Below are 20,625 nucleotides of genomic sequence, written 5' to 3'. Positions count from 1 at the left end.
CAGCGCGAATATGTGATTTCACACTTGTTGGAGTGTACTCTTTCCCACTCAGAATTATATGGTGGCCCTTCATGACCCATCAGCGATGTAGCTGGTGTCAGCAGTCATGTGGCCATTTGATACGCTCCCTGGGGTATTTAAAGGGACCAGCGTGGGGCTAAGATGAGAGATTTGGCTCACAATGAGCAAATGTGACTTGCTTATTCTCTACTGTCAGCAATCCTCGTTTTGCCACCTTCACGTAACAATTATTTGTTACAGGCATTTAATTGCTGCATCAGTTTCTCGCTATGCTTTCTTACATAGAAGATATTATTTCTTGCATCACGTCTTACATACAAAGATTATGTGTTTATCTCTCAGCTTTGGTTGTCTGTCTCTGTCATCGATTTGCTGAGTGTGTACTCAGCACTTGAAATGTGCCTCTAGGTGTGACCCACTTGCAGCATTACTGGTTCATTTCCACTTCAGACTCTGCCTTAACTCTGCTTATTATTGCAGATGATTTTTAACAAAAAATTATAATTTTTCCCCTTACTATTCTGCATTGTAACAGTAATAAGAACAGTAAGAAGCACCAAATTTCTTTTCCACATTGCACATAAGTTTCCTAAAATATTGTAATTTCATTCCCACTTTCCTCCAATTATTTCAACACAGCAACATACAAGATAGCACATCTTTGTTTATAGGTGGTGGGGGGAGGGAATTATCCCAAATTTTAAGTTGGTACTGTGAAGAAAGTGGGGACTAGGGGGATGGGCTGCAAGGTCATAGTGGCAGTGGACTTTTATTTGGTACCACTGTTAGTGGTGTGGTCGAATGACCAACATGCTTTTGCTGTCGAAACCCATTTTACCGAAACCTAGACTATAGTTACAGTACAGTTTGCTGTGTGTACTTGATATCAAATCCCTCCTCAAAACATTGTTTCCAACTGTAAATCGATTCTGTTATGGGTGGAGAACGTTCATCAATATGGCATTGTTATGAAAAAGAGCGTTGGAGCACAGAGCACCGTTAGAACTCCTTGAGCATGTAAGAAGGTCTATGTGGAGTCCCCTAAACGTTCTGCTCGAAAGCATGTGTCGTTGCATGCACTGTCTAGCCGTATTGTGAATCGGATTCCCCACGAAAAGCTTCAGTTTCTTCCATATAAAGTGGCGATTGCTCAAGAACTGTCACAGAAGGTCAGGCAAAATCGACGACAAGCCTGTGAAAACTTGATGGAAAACGTTCCTCAAGACTCGCTCATTGTCTTCAGTGACGAGGCACGCTTTCACATTTCTGGATGTGTTAATAAAAACTATATGTGTTATTGGAGTTGTGTTAATGCTGGGGATATTCATGAGAGACATCTCCACAGCAATAAGTGCTGGGGATCCGAAAACATTTTTGAACCACAGCTTCAACAAATGCACATGAGGCTCTATTATTTTCAGCAGGATGGTGCCATGGCCAACACTGCTTGACATTCAGTGAAAGTTTCGAGGGAAATCTTAGCCAGTCGTTTGATCTCAAGGTACGGCGACATTCTATGGTCTGCACACTCATCTGGTTTTTAAGTCCAAGTGACTTCTTTCTTTTGTGTAATCTCGAAGCTGAAGTTTATAAACACTTATAAGGGGGGTAATTTGTGTTGTTGCCTCGGATGATGATTACACGAATATTTTGTCAGGATTTGTAAGTGGTGGGTCCTTGAGGTATGGCAATACGCGAACACAATAAGTTTTAACAGTTTTATTAACAAAGGCGGATTATAAAACACGCATGCTATGCGCACCCATCATCACTGTGTGTGACATCCTAACACCGGCTAATTAAAGTCGTATCGAAAGGCTCCACGGTGAGCCAAGGAAAGAGACATATTCGCGCCCGAGGCCGCGCTAGCTAATACTGCGCTGAGGATGGCGGCCAGTCGCGTACTCTCCGTCGCAGTATGGCCAGACACGCGTTTGCTGACAAAGCGTATTGTCAGCATTCCCGACAGGTCGGCTGGCGAGCGCGTGTTAACGTACCGTATGGCTGCGCACAATCCGTAGACCCTTACATCACTCTCCCCAGAGAAAAAGAGCAACCATAGGTGGCTCAAAACGACCTCCTGGGCGTTATGAATCTATTTCGCCATTTGTAGCATCAGAAGGCATTGCAGCATGTATTTCATTTGCAGACACAGTAACATTTGGTACAGAGAAGTGTGCCTTCAAGATGACAATTTCATACATAACAAATGCGGTTGACAAAAGACAAATTAATAAAAGCAATAAAAACACAATACCGACAATCAAGTATTCATTAACATAACTGGATGAATTGAAGGACTTAATTCTATTTGCTGTTTCAATGAAATTTAACTCATTATTTGAAGAGATTACATTGTCATGGATGTCCTTATATTATTGTCTTCAGAAAAACTTGATAAGGAATGCTTTCCATATGTTAGTATGTATGAATCATTGTGATAGACAGATAACATTCTAGTTAATGGCAAATGTCCATTTGCATGAAATGTAGTTGGCAACATCCTAGGCATATCAAATAGTTCACATGATAAATCACAATGTGTGGCATTCAAGATTAATCTACCCTTGTTCAATTTTAGTGTAAAGGGTAGCTCAGGTGTATCACAGTTTTTACATGTAAATGTAACGTCAAGGGTGGAGTAAATGAGACAATTATACCTTCAGAACATCGTTTAAGAACTGGATTATAAAGATGCGTTAAAATTCTAGGGCAATCATCTCTTGGTGGATGATTCATAAACAATTCTTTCTCACAGCTGTACACTCTACTGTCTAAGAATACTACCGATTCAGGGCAAATTAACATATGACTACGTTTACACATATGTAAATCATTTTCATTTAGGGACAGAAAATATCTTCGATCCTTGCTGATCAATAGATAATCATTCAGTACATACTTTACATGAATACCTGCCTGTCTCCATTGCACAGGATAAGTATAAATCTTATACATTTCAGAATTATGCTTTGATCTAGCAACAGGAATAAAAACAATAACAGTTAATTCATCTTCAATCATTAAGGAGTGTGTGGTGGTTAACTTATAGTAGCCACATAAATTGTAAGAGTTAACAGGGTAAAACATAGCATATGTTGCATCTAGCTTTCGTTCAATTGATAGCAGGATCTGTAAAAATTGTTCAGGATATAGTAGTACACTGCTGAAACAATCATTTGAACTACTTTCTAAGACTGTTCTTAAGTTGAGGGCATCAATTCTAGCATTTGATAAACTATCAGTAATCCTTAACAAAAGAGTGCTTAAATCTAAGTGTGCACTCACAGCACTTAATCCTTGGAATAGTTCTTGGATATTTGCGTTTGTTTCATTACAAAGTATGTGGAAATGTGTGATAAATTGCTTTACAATCTGTTCAGTGAAAACTGTGTTGTTAGTAATGGTTCTTTGCATATTCGTTAATATGATAATTTCATTAGAGAGGTTAGTTCAATCTGTACTGGTCTGTTGTTCAAGACCTAATATTTTGCCTTTAACTTCCAGTAGATCTCGACTAGTTAAAGTACCAAATACAGTACAAAGGATACTCCCTCCAAAATCAAACCAGGCACATTTATTCCTAATTAAAGTTTTGTGTGGCAAAAGCTTTAAAAAACAGTAAATGTCTTGTTCATAATTAGTAAATGTAGACTCTACCTGCATTTTGGCTGTTATCCAGTTATTATACCAAGATGCACCTATTTCCAAAATTGTATCATTACCCTTAACAGAACGAATTAGGTCAATTAACTTCCTTACAGAATTGAACTGTTGCTGGATTTCACTCAGATTGTGGTTGAGGACAAGTTTTGTATTACTTGTTGAAACTACCATGTCTGATGGTGTTCAAACAAAACACCTGTACTCTGTGGTACTATTACTACAGCATTAGTAGAATACGCTATCATAGCCAGTATTAGAATGAAAATGAACGTGGTTAATTAGTTCTAAATACTAGAGTTAACAATGAACACAAAATAAATGAGTTTCTTGTGGTAGCCTGTGGAATAAAAGGTTTAGTTTCACTTGTGCACTCGTGCAATAGCTTCAGAACTAAATTTTCACAACATATTCACATAAGCACATGGCTGAAATAAACACACACATTGCACTCTCACACACTACACGTTTACACAGATTGTAGGGGTGTCTGGAACACGATCGCTCGAAAAGTGGCGATGCCTCGGCCTCGAAGACTGGACTGCGACCTCGCGATTCTCGCTTCCTGGGTTTGAGAACAGCAGGTCTGCCTCTCGGTCCGTCCTCGTCGTCTTGCGATACTACAGGAAATCTAACCAGAAATGGGCTTACACGATTGACATAAACGACAATCGAACGAAAGGGCAGTTGGAGCTTAAGAGTGACTGGCGACAACACCTCTAAGATTTGGTATGGTCCTTTCCAAAACTTCTTAAACTTTTTGACTTGACTCTTCTTTAACACCACGTTGCTCAGATGCACAAGATCTCCAACTCGATACTGTGGCACTGCTGCTTGGCGGTCGTGTTGTCTTGCTTGCTGAAGAATGGATTGGTGGTTCCGCTGATTCACTCCCCTCCATGCTTCCTTTAGCTTGCATGCCAGATCCCTTACATGTTCATTACTGATTCCGGCAGTCGATCGTGCAAAGTCCAAGGGTGAATGCATTCTTCTTCTGTAGACGATCTCATATGGACTTAGGCCAGTTGAACTGTGCATTTTGGCATTGTAACAACTTACCAAGTAGAGTAAACAGACATCCCAATTGTCGTGTTTGCTGCTCACATAATGGCTAACCATTTTAATAATTGTACTGTAGACTCGCTTGACTCTTCCATTTCCTTCAGGGTGTGCTTGTGTAGGCCTTAACTGAGCTATTTGCATGAGCTTACAAGTATGTGTAAGTAATTCACTCATAAAATTCGTTCCTTGATCACTAATTATACTTAATGTTGATCCAAACTTAAGGATCCATTCTTTTACAAAAACTTTAGCTATAGTCTCAGCGCTCTGATCGAGTATTGGTATCATGGGAAGGTATCTAGAGAAATGATCTAACATTGTCAATATGTATTTGTTTCCATCTTTAGTCGTAGGCAACGGTCCTACGACATCTAGTTTTACTCGTTCAAATGGTTCACTTGTTTCTGGAAGTTCTTGCAATGGTGCTCTACTTTTTCCTACATTATTCCATCTGTTACAGGAATCACATTGCTAAACAAACTCGAAAACGTCAGCTTTGCAGCTCGGCCACCAAAACATTTGAGCTATTTTAATGTTTGTTGCTTTTTTACCGTAATGTCCTGATAATAAAGAATCATGTTGTTCTCTCATGATTTGCTCTTTCATGCTTTCTGGAATAACTAGGTGATTTCCTTTACTAGTGATTTTGTACAATTATCCATCTATTTCGACAAAACTTTGATCATTTTTCCATTATTTGCATTGTGGATCTTCTTCCTGAGCTGCCTTTAACTCTTCTTCTCGACTTATTGTAACAAAAACATTGACTTTTCGACTCACTGCATCAGCATTCACATGTTGTTTACAAGGTCGGTGAATAACCTTAAATTGGTACTCACTCAGACTTAATGCCCATCTTGTTAATCTGGAACTTGGATCCTTTAAGCTCAATAACCATTTAAGTGTGGCATGCTCTGTAATAACTGTAAATTCTCTTCCTGTTAAGAAACATCTGTTATGTGTTATACTAAAAACCAAAGCACAAAGTTCCTTCTCAGTAGTAGTATAATTACATTCTGCTTTGCTTAATTGTCTGGAAGCAAATGAGATTGGATGTTCATGACCATCAACTTCTTGAGACAAGATTTCACCTGTGACAAAATTGGATGCATCTGTTGAAAGAATAAAAGGTTTACTGAAATCCAGATAGGCTAACACTTGGGTTGTGGTTAGAGCAGTTTTAAGTTCCTCCATTGCCTTTTTTCATTCTGTTGACCAATTAAATGTGGATTTTCTTCAGTAGCTGTGTCGTTGGACGTGCTATATTCGCATAACGGTCTATAAATCGTGTGTAGAAATTTGACAATCCCAAGAATGATTGTAGTTCTCTCAAATTCTGTGGTTCAGGAAAATTCTTTACATCTTGAATTAATTTTGGGTCAGTTCGAACACCTTCACTAGTTATAACATGACCAAGATAGTTAACTTTACTTTGTGCAAAATGACATTTATCTATTGATAAAGACAGGTTTGCGCTTCTTATACGCTCAAAAACAGCTTGTAGTCTCTCGGCATGTTGCTCCATGTATTCACCAAAAATTATTACATCAACAAGGTAAATAAGTGCTTGTGTTGGGGTGAGCCCTCGTAAAAATTGAATCTATCAGGCGTTGAAATGTAGCTGGAGCATTATGAAGTCCAAATGGCATATGAAGATACTTGTATACTCCTGTTGCTGTTACAAATGAAGTTTTTGCTTGGTCATCTGGATGCACCGTTAACTGGTGATAACCACTTGTTAAATCACATACGCAAAAAATTCGACATCTGCCCAAGTAATCCAAGGTTTCCACTAAATTTGGTAAGGGGTAAATGTTGGATGTGGTCACAGCATTCAAAGATTGGTAATCAACACAAAAACGGAACTGTGGTTCTCCAGAAATTGATTTCTTCTTTGCAGTTACAACAGGCGAACACCACGGTGGGTCTGAAGGATCTCTTGGTTTTATAATTTCGGCTTCTAATTGTTCTTTAACAATGTCTTCTACCAACTATCTTTGACTGAATGGTATTCGGTAAGGTTTCTGTGTGATTGGGGCTGCATTCTATGTATGAATACGCTGCTGAACTAAATGAGTGACAGGTAAATTTGCACGTTCTCGGAATAAATCTGCATACTCCAACAAAACAGGCGCTAAAATCTTCTGTTCATCAGCTATCAAATATTTTATCTTCTTCCAGACCTTGCGCTTCGTCTTCTTATTGTGATTTTGCGGTACTGTTACAAAAATCTGTGTTTATAACTGCGGCATTTGTTACCTCATCGGGAATCTGTATTACGTCACTGTTACTTACGTTCGACACGTCAGCAACTTCTGTTCCTCGTGGCAAAACAACATCCTCATTCCTCATATTCGTTATTGTAACAGGGACTTTTGCGACATTCTGTCTCACCATTGTAGCGACACCTACACTTCTAGCAACATAACAATGCATTGTATCCAATAACTCACTTTTCTCGGATCGCTCAATTAATAACAAAGTTCCTTTCTTGCATTGGGGTGACTTAAATTCAACGTAGATTGTCTTTCCTAGTCCCTTGGGAATTTGCTGAGGCTGATCAATCTGAAGATCGGACGGTTTGAACTGATGCAACGTTTGGGCGGTCCATTCCCACGACTTCAGTAGTGCTGCTCCTTTGAGTACGATCTGAAGAACGATTTCCTAGGTTGTAGCTACTACGGCCTAGACTGATCCTTCTTTCTGTGACAAATATCTCTGCCTCGTCAGCGGACAAGAAATCAAATCCAAGTACACTGTCGTAACGCGTTTTGTTATTTGAAACTACTTGCACCCTTGCTGTGTATTTATCTTTATTTTCACCTTCATCTTGGCCTTGGCCAAGAATTGATTCTACGTCAACTTCTCCATAGTTAAGTAGCTTTCCTCCGTTTACCTCTCGCACTTTTAATAGCGGCAGTTTCAATTTATCCTTTTTATCTGTGCAACACCACATTAATGAGGTCTGTGCTCCTGTGTCAATAAGTAGTTTGATGTTTCTCCCACGATATCCAGCACCTATCACGAAGTCATTTTAGGTCTGATTTTCGCTGGAACTAACAGGAATCACTGTCTCTGGCAAGGGGCGGACGGAGTGGTGGCCCGTACGTTCCCGTACTCATTTAAAGATCCGGCAGATTGTCTGTAGTTCGAATTACCTTTCTTCTTGTTGCGACAGTCTCTCGAAACATGACCCTGCATCCCAAAATGATAGCAGATTCGATTGTCTTTACAATCCTTACGCTTGTGACTCAGCTTATTGCATCTGTAGCATTGTAGTGTTGTGTTGAAAACTCTGCGTTCTTGTTTCTGCATCTCGACTGGTCGCCTTAGTGCTTCAACGAAATCAACAGTTGATTCTACTGCTTTCCGAAACGTTTTACATCGAGCCAATCTAACAGCTTTGATTTCTTCCTCTCCGTGCAACCCATGAATGAATGTGTCAAAGGCTCTCTGGTTGGCTCCTAACAACTGAATGCGATTTTCATTTTCATCTTCTACCAACTCGTACGCATGAGCATTGCTGTTTCGAACTGCTCGTGGTCTCGCGGTAGCGTCATCGCTTCCCGAGCGTGGGGTCCCGGGTACGATTCCTGGCGGTGTCATGGATTTTGTCGTCTTCATCATCATTCATCCCCATTACGGTCGGAGCAAGGCAATGGCAAACCACGTCCGCTAGGACCTTGCCTAGTACAGCGGTGGGGGTCTCCCGCATCGTCCCCTACGCTCTGTCAAGGAGTATGGGACTTCATCATCAACTGCTCGATAGATTCGTCGCATTCGCAAACTGTAAAACTGCTCTCTGTAAAACCTGATCGCGTTTTTACGTTTAAACCTCTGAACAACAATCGTTCTAAATTCATTGTTATCTTCTATTTTCACGCAAGTGGGCTCCACGCTAATGAAATCTTGTGCTGCTCCCTGAATTCTTAATTTGGCAACCACTAGCTTATCGGAATCTGTCCATGATCCTAACAGGGCGGCACCTTCAAGTTTACGAAAAAACACTTTCACGTGATCTTCGGGTTTTCCGCTAAACACTGGTACTGATGGCAATAATGAAAACTTCTTTGTTGTAGTTGACCTGTACTGCATGAACTACCATTTGACAAGTCTCTCAGAATGTTACGCTCGCTTCTTTCTGCTTTTAACTGCCGAATCTCTTCTTGCAGTTCATTAATAACAGTTTGTAGATCGATAACGTTCCTCTGACTAGATAGCGACATTTTGTCTAATTTAACGCCAATGAGTCACTCAAATGTAAAATAAAAATCCATCACTGCCTTTGTTATTCTAACCAAACTGGAGTAGACCAACCTGAATTCCAGCGTTGGATGTCCCCGCGTAGTCGGAAGATGTTCATGCTGCTGCTGCTCAAGTTCACGTTGTACTGCGCCTCTTCAGGACTGTAGATTTTCCATAGTTATCCCCATTCAGATACCACTTCTAGAAGGGGGGTAATTTGTGTTGTTGTCCCGGATGATGATTACACGAATATTTTGTAAGGATTTGTAAGCGGTTGGTCCTTGAGGTACGACAATACACTAACACGAGAAGTAAGTTTAAACAGATTTATTAACAAAGGCGGATTATAAAACACACACGCTACGCGCACCCATCATCACTGTGTCTGACATCCTAACACCGGCTAATTACGGTCGTATCGAAAGGCTCCATGGTGAGCTAAGAAAAGAGACATATTCTCGCACAAGGCCGCGCTAGTTAATACTGCCCGCTGCGGACGGCGGCCAGTTGCGTATTCTCCGTCGCAGTGGAGCCGGACGCGCGTCTATTGACCAAGCGAATCGTCAGCAATCCAGACAGGTCGGCTAGCGAGCGCGTGTTAACGTACTATACGGCTGCGCGCAATGCGTAAACCGTACACACTGCCCAAGGACCCTGAGAGCCTTGAAGGATGCTGTACGCCTTGAAATAGGCCATATTCCATAACATATGCTCCATAGAGTGATGAAGAACTTTAGAAAATGGCTGCAGCTGTGTATTGAAAACGATCGAGTCACTTGCAGGATTTGCTGTTCAAAAATTATTAAAATCAAACTTCCAGTTGTACTTTATTGAAGAACAAATAAATGTTTTTTATCATTTTTACTTTTTCTTTTATTAACTTTTATAGTTAGGGAAAATTACCTGCCCCACCCTGTACAATACAAATCAAAAGTAAATTATGTTTCAAAAGAGCATGAAAATCTCCTCATGAGCAAGTTTTGTTCACATAAATTGTATAAAATTTAGCCATAGCAAAAATTCAAAATTAACAAAAGTTCAATCATCGTCATAAAATATCGCAACATAAACCGAATCAATATTTATTTTCAAACCCCAGATAATTTTCTCTTTCAGGGTAGGCATTTCAGAGTAAATTTTTTCTTTTGCCACTATGAACTTATTTATTATGAGACTTCCATATATCTAGAACATGATTTTTTATAATAACACAGTAGAAGACAGAGTGATAGTAGAAGGTAATTGAAAAAAGATAAATGAGCTGAGGGAAACATCCAGTATGGAAATCGAAATCATAGAAATACTACTGCACGAACATTGAGCCTTAGGTTTGTCACACCCACAAAGGATTTGTGATCTTCTGAGGGTAGTACTTGTACATTTCTTCACAGGCCCAGGGATTTAGGGGGGGGGGGGGGGGGGGACACAGAGCATTTGCCCCGAGTGGCAATTTCAGTGGGCGCCAAAGTGATAATGAAGAAAAAAACCTTGTTTCACAACGCGCCTAGCATCCACCACACGTTGGTCTATTCGTTATTTTGAAACACAGCTGATTTCTGAATGATTTTTGAATGTGTGCAAAGTGTACATGATGACTCTGCCAGTGGAATCCCCATCACATCAAAAAATAAAAATCTTTCCTGCACACAAAAGGGGATGGGGGCTACACGAGGTGAGCCAAATAAATCTGAACCAGTGAATGTCAATCACTGTTTGTTCTTATGTGGTTAACTCGGTGTGTGAATGATCAGTTGTACAGCAAACTGACACAAACTGACTTATACCTGCAAGCCAACAGCTGCCACCATCCAGCACAGAGGAATGGAGTGCTCAGAAGGAATCGGCTGTGCACTCTGCATGCATACCAGAAAGAGTCATTCCAGATGTGGAACGGCTGCTCCCATATGTCATGGAGAGCACAAGGTGCAACCAACTGCAGGTGGTGGCTCATGTCAGAACTAACAATGTGTGTCCCTTTGGATCAGAAGAGGTTCTCTCTGCTTTTGGGCAGTTACCTGCAGTAGTAAATACTGTCAGTCTTGTTTGCGAGATGCAGCATGACTCACCATATGCGGCATCGCCGACAGAACCGACTGTGTACATTTGGTACGTAGCCAACTGGAGTGTCTGAATCAGAGGCTCAGGCGGTTCTGCAACGTTGAAGGCTGCACATTCCTCGACCTGCGCTATATATTGGCGGGTTTCTGGGCTCCGCTTGGTAGTTCAGGGGTCCACTACTCACAGGCACCTGCTACACGGTTAGCGGGGGTGGAGTAGGGGTGACTGGGTGGTTTTTTAGGTTAGAAGGTCCCGGGAAACTACAGAAAATGGGTCAGTGTATAAGTGTGCAGGAGAAATACAGGAGAGTAGACTTAGACATAATCGGTATTGTAAAATGTTGTAGCTGTGTGGAGAAGAATAAGAGCTCCAACCGTTAATAGAAAGCACCAAAGCCCAAATAGTTACAGCTACAGAAAGCTGGCTAAAGCTGAAAGTAAGTTTACACGAAATTTTCATTAAGGATTTAACCATATTCAGAAATCACAGATTAAATACAGTTGGCGATTGTGTGTTTATTTGCGACAGAAGTAGTTTGCCTTGCAGCGAAATTGAAGTAGATATTTCCTGTAGGTCGTATGGATAGAGGTTATGTATGACAACCGGAATAAATTAATAATTGTCTCTGCATACAGACCCCCGACTCAGTTGACACAGTTGCTGAACAGTTCAAAGAAAACTTGAGTCTCATTTCAAATAGAAGCCTCTCTCATACAGTAATAGTCGCTGGTGACTTCAACCTACCCTCGAGATGTTGGCGAAAATACATGTTTAAAATCTGAGGTAGGCATAAAAGTCGTTATGAATGCGTTCTCAGACAATTCTTTGAACTATTAGTTCAGGAGCCCACTCTAAGTGCACATGGTTGCGAAAACATCCTCGAGCTCTTAGCAACAAATAATCCTGACCAAATAGAGAGCATCATGACAGATACAGGGATTAGTGACCGTGAGGTTGTCGTAGTTAGACTGAGTACCTTAACATCGAAACCCACCAAAAATAAAAGCAAAACACATCTATTTAAAAAAAGGAGATAAAAATTCGCTTGAGACATTCCTAAGGTACACTCTCCACTCCTTCGAATCTGAATATGTAAGCTAGACCAGATGCTGTTTAAATTCAATGAAATAGTATTGACGGCTATTGAGAGACATATACCAAATAAATTAATAAGAAATGGTATTGGTCCCCCATGGTACACAAAAGAGGTCAGACGCAACGAAAAAGCACGCTGTATTTAACAGAACGCAAAACTCTAAAACTGGCGAAGTTTTACAGAAGTTTGAAATGTAGCGCCAACTTCAATGACAATGCTTTAAATACTTTCCACAAAAAAACTCTGTTTCGAAACCGCCAGAAAAGCAAAAGATATTCTGGTCGTACGTAAAGGACATCAGCGGGAACACACAATCAAAAGCTTCACTGCGCAATAACAATAACAATGACGATGTTACTGGTGACAGTGTCACTAAAGCAAAATTACTAAATACGATTTTCCGAAATTGATTCAGAGAAGACGAAGTAAATATTACAGAATTGGAACCAAGAACAACTGCCAACATGAGTAACTTAGAACTAGATATTCTTGGTGTAATAAAGCAGCGTAGCATGGAGATCTGCATCAAACCAGTCTCTGGACTGAAGACCACAACAACAACAACAACAACAACAAAGCAGCTTAAATCATTCAATAAAGACAAGGCTTCCGGTCCTGACTGTGTACCTGTCAGGTTCCTGTCAGAGTATTTTGAGAGTATAGCTCCATATTTAGTAATCATATACAACTGATCGATCATTGGAAGATCCATACCTACAGGCTGGAAAGTTGCACAAGTCACACCAATGCCGAAGAATGGAAATAATAATAATCCGATGAATTAAAGAACCATACCACTAATGTCGATTTGCATTACGATTTTGGAACCTATACTGTGTTCGAGCATTATGAGTTATCTCGAGGAAAACGATATATTGACAAGCAGCCTACACGGATTCAGGATAGAGCATTCTCGTAAAACACAATTAGCTCTTTATTCTCACAAAGTAATGAGTATTATTGACAGGGGCTGTTAGATTGACTCCATACTTTTAGATTTACAGAAGGCTTCCGACACCGTTCCTCATAAGTGTCTTCTAATCAAACTGCATGCCTATGGAATATCGCCTCAGTTGTACGACTGGATTCATAATTTCCTGTCAGAAAGGTCAAAGTTCGTAGTAACTGATGGAAAGACATCGAGTAAAACAGAAGTAATATCTGGCGTTCCACAAGGAAATGCTTTAGGCTCTCTGCTGTTCCTGATCTACATAAACGATTTAGGAGACAATTTCAGTAGCGCTCTTAGAATGTTTGCAGGCAGTTCTGTCGTTTACCGTCCTGTAAAGTCATCAGACGATCCCAACAAATTACAAAAGTATTTAAACAATATATCTGTATGGTGGAAAAAGTGGCAATTGACTCTCAATAATAAAAAGTGTGAAGTCATCCATATGAGTATCAAAAGGAATCTACTAAATTTCGGTTGCACGGTAAATCAAACAAATCTGAAAGCTGTAAATTCAGATGAATAATTAAGGCTTACTATTATGAGTAAATTAAGTTGAAACGATCAGATATATAATGTTGTGGGTAAAGCAAACCAAAGGCTAAAATTTATTGGTAGAACACTGAGAAAATGTAACAGATCTACTAAAGAGACTGCCTACATTCCAATTGTATGTCCTTCTATGGAGTATTGCTGTGGGGTGTGCGATCCCGCATCAGATAGGATCAATGGAGGACATTGAAAAAATTCAGAGAAGGGCAACTCGTTTTGTACTATCGCGAAATAGGGGAGAGATAGCCACAGATATAATAAGTGAATGGTGGTGGCAATCATTAAAACAAAGGCGTTTTTCGTTGTGGCAGGATCTCCTCATGAAGTTTCAATCACCAGTTTTCTTCTCAGTGTGAAAATATTTTATTGGTGCCCACCTGCATTGGAAGGAATGATCGTCATATAAAATAAGAGAAATCAGAGTTCACACAGAAGGATTTAACTGTTCGTTTTTCTCGCGTGCTGTTCAAGAATGGAACAGTAGAGAAATTTCTTGAAGGTGGTTCAATAAACACTCTGACAGGCACTTAACTGTGAATTGAAGAGTAATCATGCAGATGCAGATGTAGATGTAGAAAGGATCTGTGTTCATTTTTCCGCGCAGCACAAATAAAATTCAATCATTACATTACCTGATCTAGATTCTCCAGTGGGAGGAAATAGCAAGAAAATCTTATGATTCAATTCCTATACTTTTCGTAGGAAAACCTAGCTGGTATGAGGTAAAATGACATTAATATTATCGAATAATGTAAAGTTACATAATAATATAACGACAAAACATAATAAATATTAATTGCCAACATTACTAATGTTACTGTATCGAACAGTGTAATGTAATAGAAATATAAAATGGCAAAATGTAACAAATATTAACTACCAATGAAATTAAAATGGATATTTTGTTAAATTTTTCGATTTATTATGGAAGAAAGTAAAAACTAGGTTAATAGTACTGAATGATAATTATTTTATGAAAAAATAATTTTTTAGACAAGGGAAGAAAATTCCTTATAATAGGGAGTCAGACACTGAGTATGATACCTTCACCAATATTTTTGAATCCCATACTGAGCAAGTGAACAGATAAGTGTTTAACAAGTGAATGAGTATTGAGAAGACACACTTTGTTCTGTCACCAGGAAGTCCACAGTTATAAGTTTTCTTGCCACAGTCCTCACATACAGCTCCCGTGTGTAGACTCCCAGAATCAGTTTTGCAAAACCTGCCATGACAAAGATGGTAGTACAGAGAAACATTGTTGTCGGAAATCATGCACCTCTTACAACGATGGTGCTGTGTGCTGTAGGTCTGATAGTTAAAAAGGAAGCAGCAAATTGTCCAATAAAATTCTTCAGGGTATCAGACCGCATCGTCATAATTTAAAATGCGCCAACGTTTCGGCCAGCGTTGCAGCTAGCCTTCATCAGGGCCTTACGTTAACTGCTAAATGAACACACTTGGTTCCTTAAATAGCTGCACGAGAAAACCGTGTCGTTACTTGATTGGCTGTAAAAGGAGGAGGAAGAGGGGTGAAAGGTATGCTTTATTGGTGTTTCCTTTATTATCTGTCATTGGCTGAAATAGCTGTTTTCTATTGGTGTTTATATTAATCCACCCCATTGGAGGAGACGGACGAATAGCGAACAGGTGATGGCTGTGACGTCACACTGTTTCCATGCTGTCCAGAAGCCGGCTGCGGCGTGCCATTGCTTTGTATGCTCGCGACCACTACTGCGGCTCTCCGCGTGTCTGCATGGGCCGCCACGGCTCTGCCGCCGCTCTGTAGCCCTGCTATTGCAGGCAGCCAAGACCTCGGAAGCTTGTACCCGTCCTCTCTATTCATGTTGGCGGGTCTTTTGGCTATTTCTATCACCTCTCTAATCTTTCTTTTGAAAGTGAGCGGCTGTATCGCCAGGACGTGGGCTTCTTGAAAAAATATTGGTTTCCCGCACTCGTCCCGGTGTTCCGCCACTGCTGACTCAGTGTGTTGTTTCAGGTGGATATATCTTTCATGTTCCGAGAGCCTTGTGCTAATCGGACGTCCCGTCTCACCTATGTAGACTAATCCACACGCAATCCCAATTTCATACACGCCAGTTGACAAACTACACACAGCTGGCGTGTATAAAATTGGTTGTGCGTGTGGATTAGTCTACATAGGTGAGACGGGACGTCCGATTAGCACAAGGCTCTCGGAACATGAAAGATATATCCACCTGAAACAACACACTGAGTCAGCAGTGGCGGAACACCGGGACGAGTGCGGGAAACCAATATTTTTTCAAGAAGCCCACGTCCTGGCGATACAGCCTCTCACTTTCAAAAGAAAGATTAGAGAGGCGATAGAAATAGCCAAAAGACCCGCCAACATGAATAGAGAGGACGGGTACAAGCTTCCGAGGTCTTGGCTGCCTGCAATAGCAAGGCTACGGAGCGGCGGCAGAGCCGTGGCGGCCCATGCAGACACGCGGAGAGCCGCAGTAGTGGTCGCGAGCACACAAAGCAATGGCACGCCGCAGCCGGCTTCCGGACAGCATGGAAACAGTGTGACGTCACAGCCATCACCTGTTCGCTATTCGTCCGTCTCCTCCAATGGGGTGGATTAATATAAAGACCAATAGAAAACAGCTATTTCAGCCAATGACAGATAATAAAGGAAACACCAATAAAGCATACCTTTCACCCCTCTTCCTCCTCCTTTTACAGCCAATCAAGTAACGACACGGTTTTCTCGTGCAGCTATTTAAGGAACCAAGTGTGTTCATTTAGCAGTTAACGTAAGGCCCTGATGAAGGCTAGCTGCAATGCTGGCCAAAACGTTGGCGCATTTTAAATTATGATGATGCGGTCTGATACCCTGAAGAATTTTATTGAAGAAGACAACGGCCGCGGAAGCCTACGCTTACAGCAAATTGTTATTCAAAGTGTAGGTGACATTCACTCAGCTGGAGACAATTCTTCTTGAACTTTTCATATGTTAGGTAGTGTTCAAGAAGTACTGAAAACAAGGCATTGTCAGCCAATAAAGGAACCAATACCTTTTCGTTGGTCATAGGCCCTACATTTAACAGGGTGGGAAGTGGTTTATGTGTGCCAGTAAATATGGCCACCAGAACCAGCTCTGAATCAAACCCTGTTTGTGCGATCTATGTGAAAACACTTTATGTTAGTGGAGAGACAATCACTGTGCATAAAATATTTATTTAGTATAAGTATTTATGCATACACACTACCTTAAAAATAGTTTTTTTCCACAAGGACTGCATAGGCTTTTCTTAGTGCAGCATCTGTTTCATGATCCATTATACTGTAAAAGATTGTATCCATTGCTTTGCAGCAAATATGGCATCATTTGTAGCAGTCGAACCCTAGTTTCTAATTCGTTTTTGTGACTTATGGCTTCTGGGTGGTAGGATGACTATGAAAATAGCGACGCATGTCCCAACATATCATTGATGTGCAAACACAGGAATGTCTGAAGTGTCCGCCAAGTGCACTAGGGTGGCTTGTGGAGCGTAGATGTAGAAGTTCACAAAGAATACATCAGAGTTCTATGGTAAGATAGCTTCTTATGTCTGATGGAGCAATCATGCTGGGTGTTTTAGTGCCATTTCGCTTTGCAGTAACACCAATCTCAGCGAAATTTTCTACATTTACCTTCTGTAAATACTCTCTCACAATTTTTAAAATTTTCAGGACCTAAACTAATGCCTCATATAAATTAAAATTTTTTGTGATGGCTTTTAAAATTGCATCAGTTCAAGTTTATGTGATTCTAATTTATAACCTGTTCTGCAGAATATGCCATATGCCATTCACTCATGGAGACCTTTTGAGGCATTTTGAGACCTAGCATATGTTAGTATTATTTTAATTTCCATAGTTGCAATTTGATGACAATATTTTTTAACACAACTTTTTCTGTTTTTCTGCAGTGCTAACCTCATTGGCGTTAAGGACGACGGTGGTACTAATGACAGTGTCAGTTTGGTTACCCAAGATTCGATGGCTACAGGAATGAAAAATGGCATACAAAGCACCATCAGACAGGATGCATTCTGTGAGAATAAAACAGATACAAGGCATCTGACTCATATGTGTACCATCTGCAAGAAGAATCTTACACAATTACAGGACCTCAAGGAGCACACACATGTTCAAGGACATGAAACGTTCACTACATGTAGTGATGTGAAGAGCCAATTGGGTCTCGACACTGGTGAAAGCTCCTACAGCTGTGGCGTTTGCAACAAGGTGTTCAACACAAATAGCCAACTGAAGACACATTTAAAGTTGCATATGGGCGGAAGCCCCTACAGCTGTGATTTTTGCAGCAAGACATTCACAGAAAGAGGAAATCTGAAGCAACATTTAAAGCTGCACACTGGCGAACGCCCCTATAGTTGTAGCGTATGCAACAAGACGTTCCTAACAAACAGTCACCTGAAGAAGCATTCACAGCTGCATGCAGGTGAACGCCCCTACAGCTGCGGCTTTTGCTACAAGACATTCACACAAAGTATTAACCTGAAGCAGCATTTAAAACTGCACACGGGCGAACGCCCATATGGCTGTAGCGTTTGCCACAGGACATTCACGCTAAAAGGTAATCTGAAGAAACATTTTAAGCTGCATACTGGCGAACGCCCCTACAGCTGTGGAATCTGCAACAAGACATTCATTACAAGTGGCCACTTGAAGAAGCATTCTCAAGTGCATACTGGCAATGGCCCTTACAGCTGTGGCTTTTGCAAGAAGACATTCACGTCAGACAGCTACCTCAAGACGCACTCTCGGCTGCACACTGGCGAAAGCCCCCACAGTTGTGGTCTTTGCAATAAGACATTTGTAACAAGTGGTTCCCTGAAGCAACATTCAGTGACTCACACTGGCGAACGCCCCTACAGCTGTGGCATTTGCAACAAAACATTCACGCAAAGTAGTAATCTGAAGAAACATTTAAAACGGCATGGTGACAAATGTTCCTAAATCTATGGCTATTGCAAGACAACATTCATAACAATTAACCACCTGAAGCAGGTTGGTCAACAGCATACTGGCAAACGTCCCTAGAGCTAGTGCCAGTCACAAAATACAATCACGCGAAGTGGTAATCTTAAGAAGCGTTTGCACCTGCATTTTATTGAACACCATTTCGGTGAAACGCTATGGCACCGTGTCATGTGTTACCTAGCACTACATTCGTGCAGAACATGGACTCTCAACTGCCTTCCATGAGCCATGGAGCCCTATCATCACCTGACTCAGTGAGTTACTTCCTATGTTGGGATTTTGTACAACAGCATCTGGTAATAATAATGTGACTCAACATTGCAGTTGGTTCTCAGCCTTTACTACAGAAACTTTGTTAAGTAGGAACTGGTGAGCTCTGGGACAATGTTGCCTTTCAAGCAATATTCCCATATGTTGGCGCACTGAGCTTCTTGGAAGGAATACTACACTGATAATTCCACATTATATGGTACAGAAAAACAGCAGCAACATGTATGAGAAATTCTAATATGGCACTTCATCAAGCGCGAATCTTGCATAAGTAATAACTGTTTTACAATAATGGTAATGTGATTTAATATGGCTACTGACTTTTTTTTATTTCAGTTTATTGGCTTTTGGGTTGTGCCCACAAAGCCATCTCATCAGAAGAAAGACGATACAATAGTGTGTTTGATATGATTTCCTTCTCAGTAATGACAATAAAATGTCATGTGACTAGGGCCTCCCGTCGGGTAGACCGTTCGCCAGGTGCAAGTCTTTCGATTTGACGCCACTTCGGCGACTTGTGCATCGATAGGGATGAAATGAGGATCATTAGGACAACACAGCACCCATTCCCTGAGTGAAGAAAATCTCCGACCCAGCCGGGAATCGAACCCAGACCCTTAGGATTGACATTCTGTTGCGCTGACCACTCAGCTACTGGGGACAGACAGTAATGACAGTATGAATGTAAGAACAATAGAACATCCAGTCCCCATGGGGAGAAAATCTCCGACCTGTCGGAAATCTAACCCAGGACCCTTTGGTTAGCAATCTTCCACGATGACCTCATAGTTATAGAGTTGGACCAGTGAAAATGATGCTGTTATACTAGTTATCACAGAACTGAAAATCGAAGAGCATTGATAATTCCTTTCTTGTGTTGTACATATTGTTGGTTTGATACATGTCATTCACGCTTGTTCTTCTGAATATCACTTAGTCTATTATTCCATCATTCATAGATTTTGTCTCCATTTCTCTGTCGTTAGATTTCTTGCAATGGAAATGCTAATGTCATTATAAGTTACGAATCTTTGACCATGATTATTCCATCATTAAAAGCAGACAGCTGTCACTATAGGTGTCATGTTTGCAGATATGATACTTGGACTCCATATGAGCTCTCCAAAAGCGGTAGAAATTGGTCTTAGTGCCTTACAGTGAATCAACAGTGACAAATTATGCACTACAGTATAATCATACTGCTACAATAAAAATTGTTGGATCAATGTATAGTATAATATAAAAAGTTCTTCAAAACGCCTCTGTTACGTTTACCACTTACCTTAGTAGCATTCCATCATCACACTATCTCCACAGAATACCTGTGTTGTGACAACAAAATCACAAGGGGAAACTTGCATGTGTGTGTTGTAGTCTTGTACGAAACATCACGTCATTTCTTCATCATTTAAAACAATTGCACTTACTTCAGTCTCTAGCTTGAAACACACTACTTTCTGAATAAACTTGGGATTTCCTATACTATTAATGGGTTACACCTGAAGGCAGATAATAGGTTCCAGGAATGTACTAACTGCTTATCTTTTCACGCCTTCCACGCTGTAACGGTGGCACTACTTTTTCTGTGGAATGATTCTTCCATCATCAGACCATCTCTATTAACTGTTTCCGAAGGTACACATACGTTATAGCCGCAAGTATCACCCCGCAGGCCATAGCTATTAATAAATTA

At 40.6% G+C, this 20,625-nt stretch overlaps 1 protein-coding gene across 2 annotated transcripts in view; it reads left to right on the top strand.

Annotated features, from left to right (window-relative positions):
- The window catches only part of LOC126210584 (zinc finger protein 501-like), a 299,013-nt gene extending 280,028 nt beyond the window's left edge, over positions 1-18,985 (top strand). For both annotated transcript variants that reach the window (XM_049939852.1, XM_049939851.1), the window contains one exon: positions 17,585-18,985. In XM_049939852.1, coding sequence (XP_049795809.1) covers positions 17,585-18,638 — 1,054 coding nt within the window. In that variant the 3' untranslated portion in view covers positions 18,639-18,985. The remainder of the gene's footprint in view (positions 1-17,584) is intronic.
- The last annotated feature ends 1,640 nt before the right edge of the window (positions 18,986-20,625 follow it).

Source organism: Schistocerca nitens, chromosome 10 (assembly GCF_023898315.1).
Source record: "Schistocerca nitens isolate TAMUIC-IGC-003100 chromosome 10, iqSchNite1.1, whole genome shotgun sequence".
NCBI lineage: Eukaryota > Metazoa > Arthropoda > Insecta > Orthoptera > Acrididae > Schistocerca > Schistocerca nitens.
The sequence above is the reverse complement of the archived record's forward strand: the minus strand, read 5'-3'. Positions and strand labels throughout refer to the sequence as shown.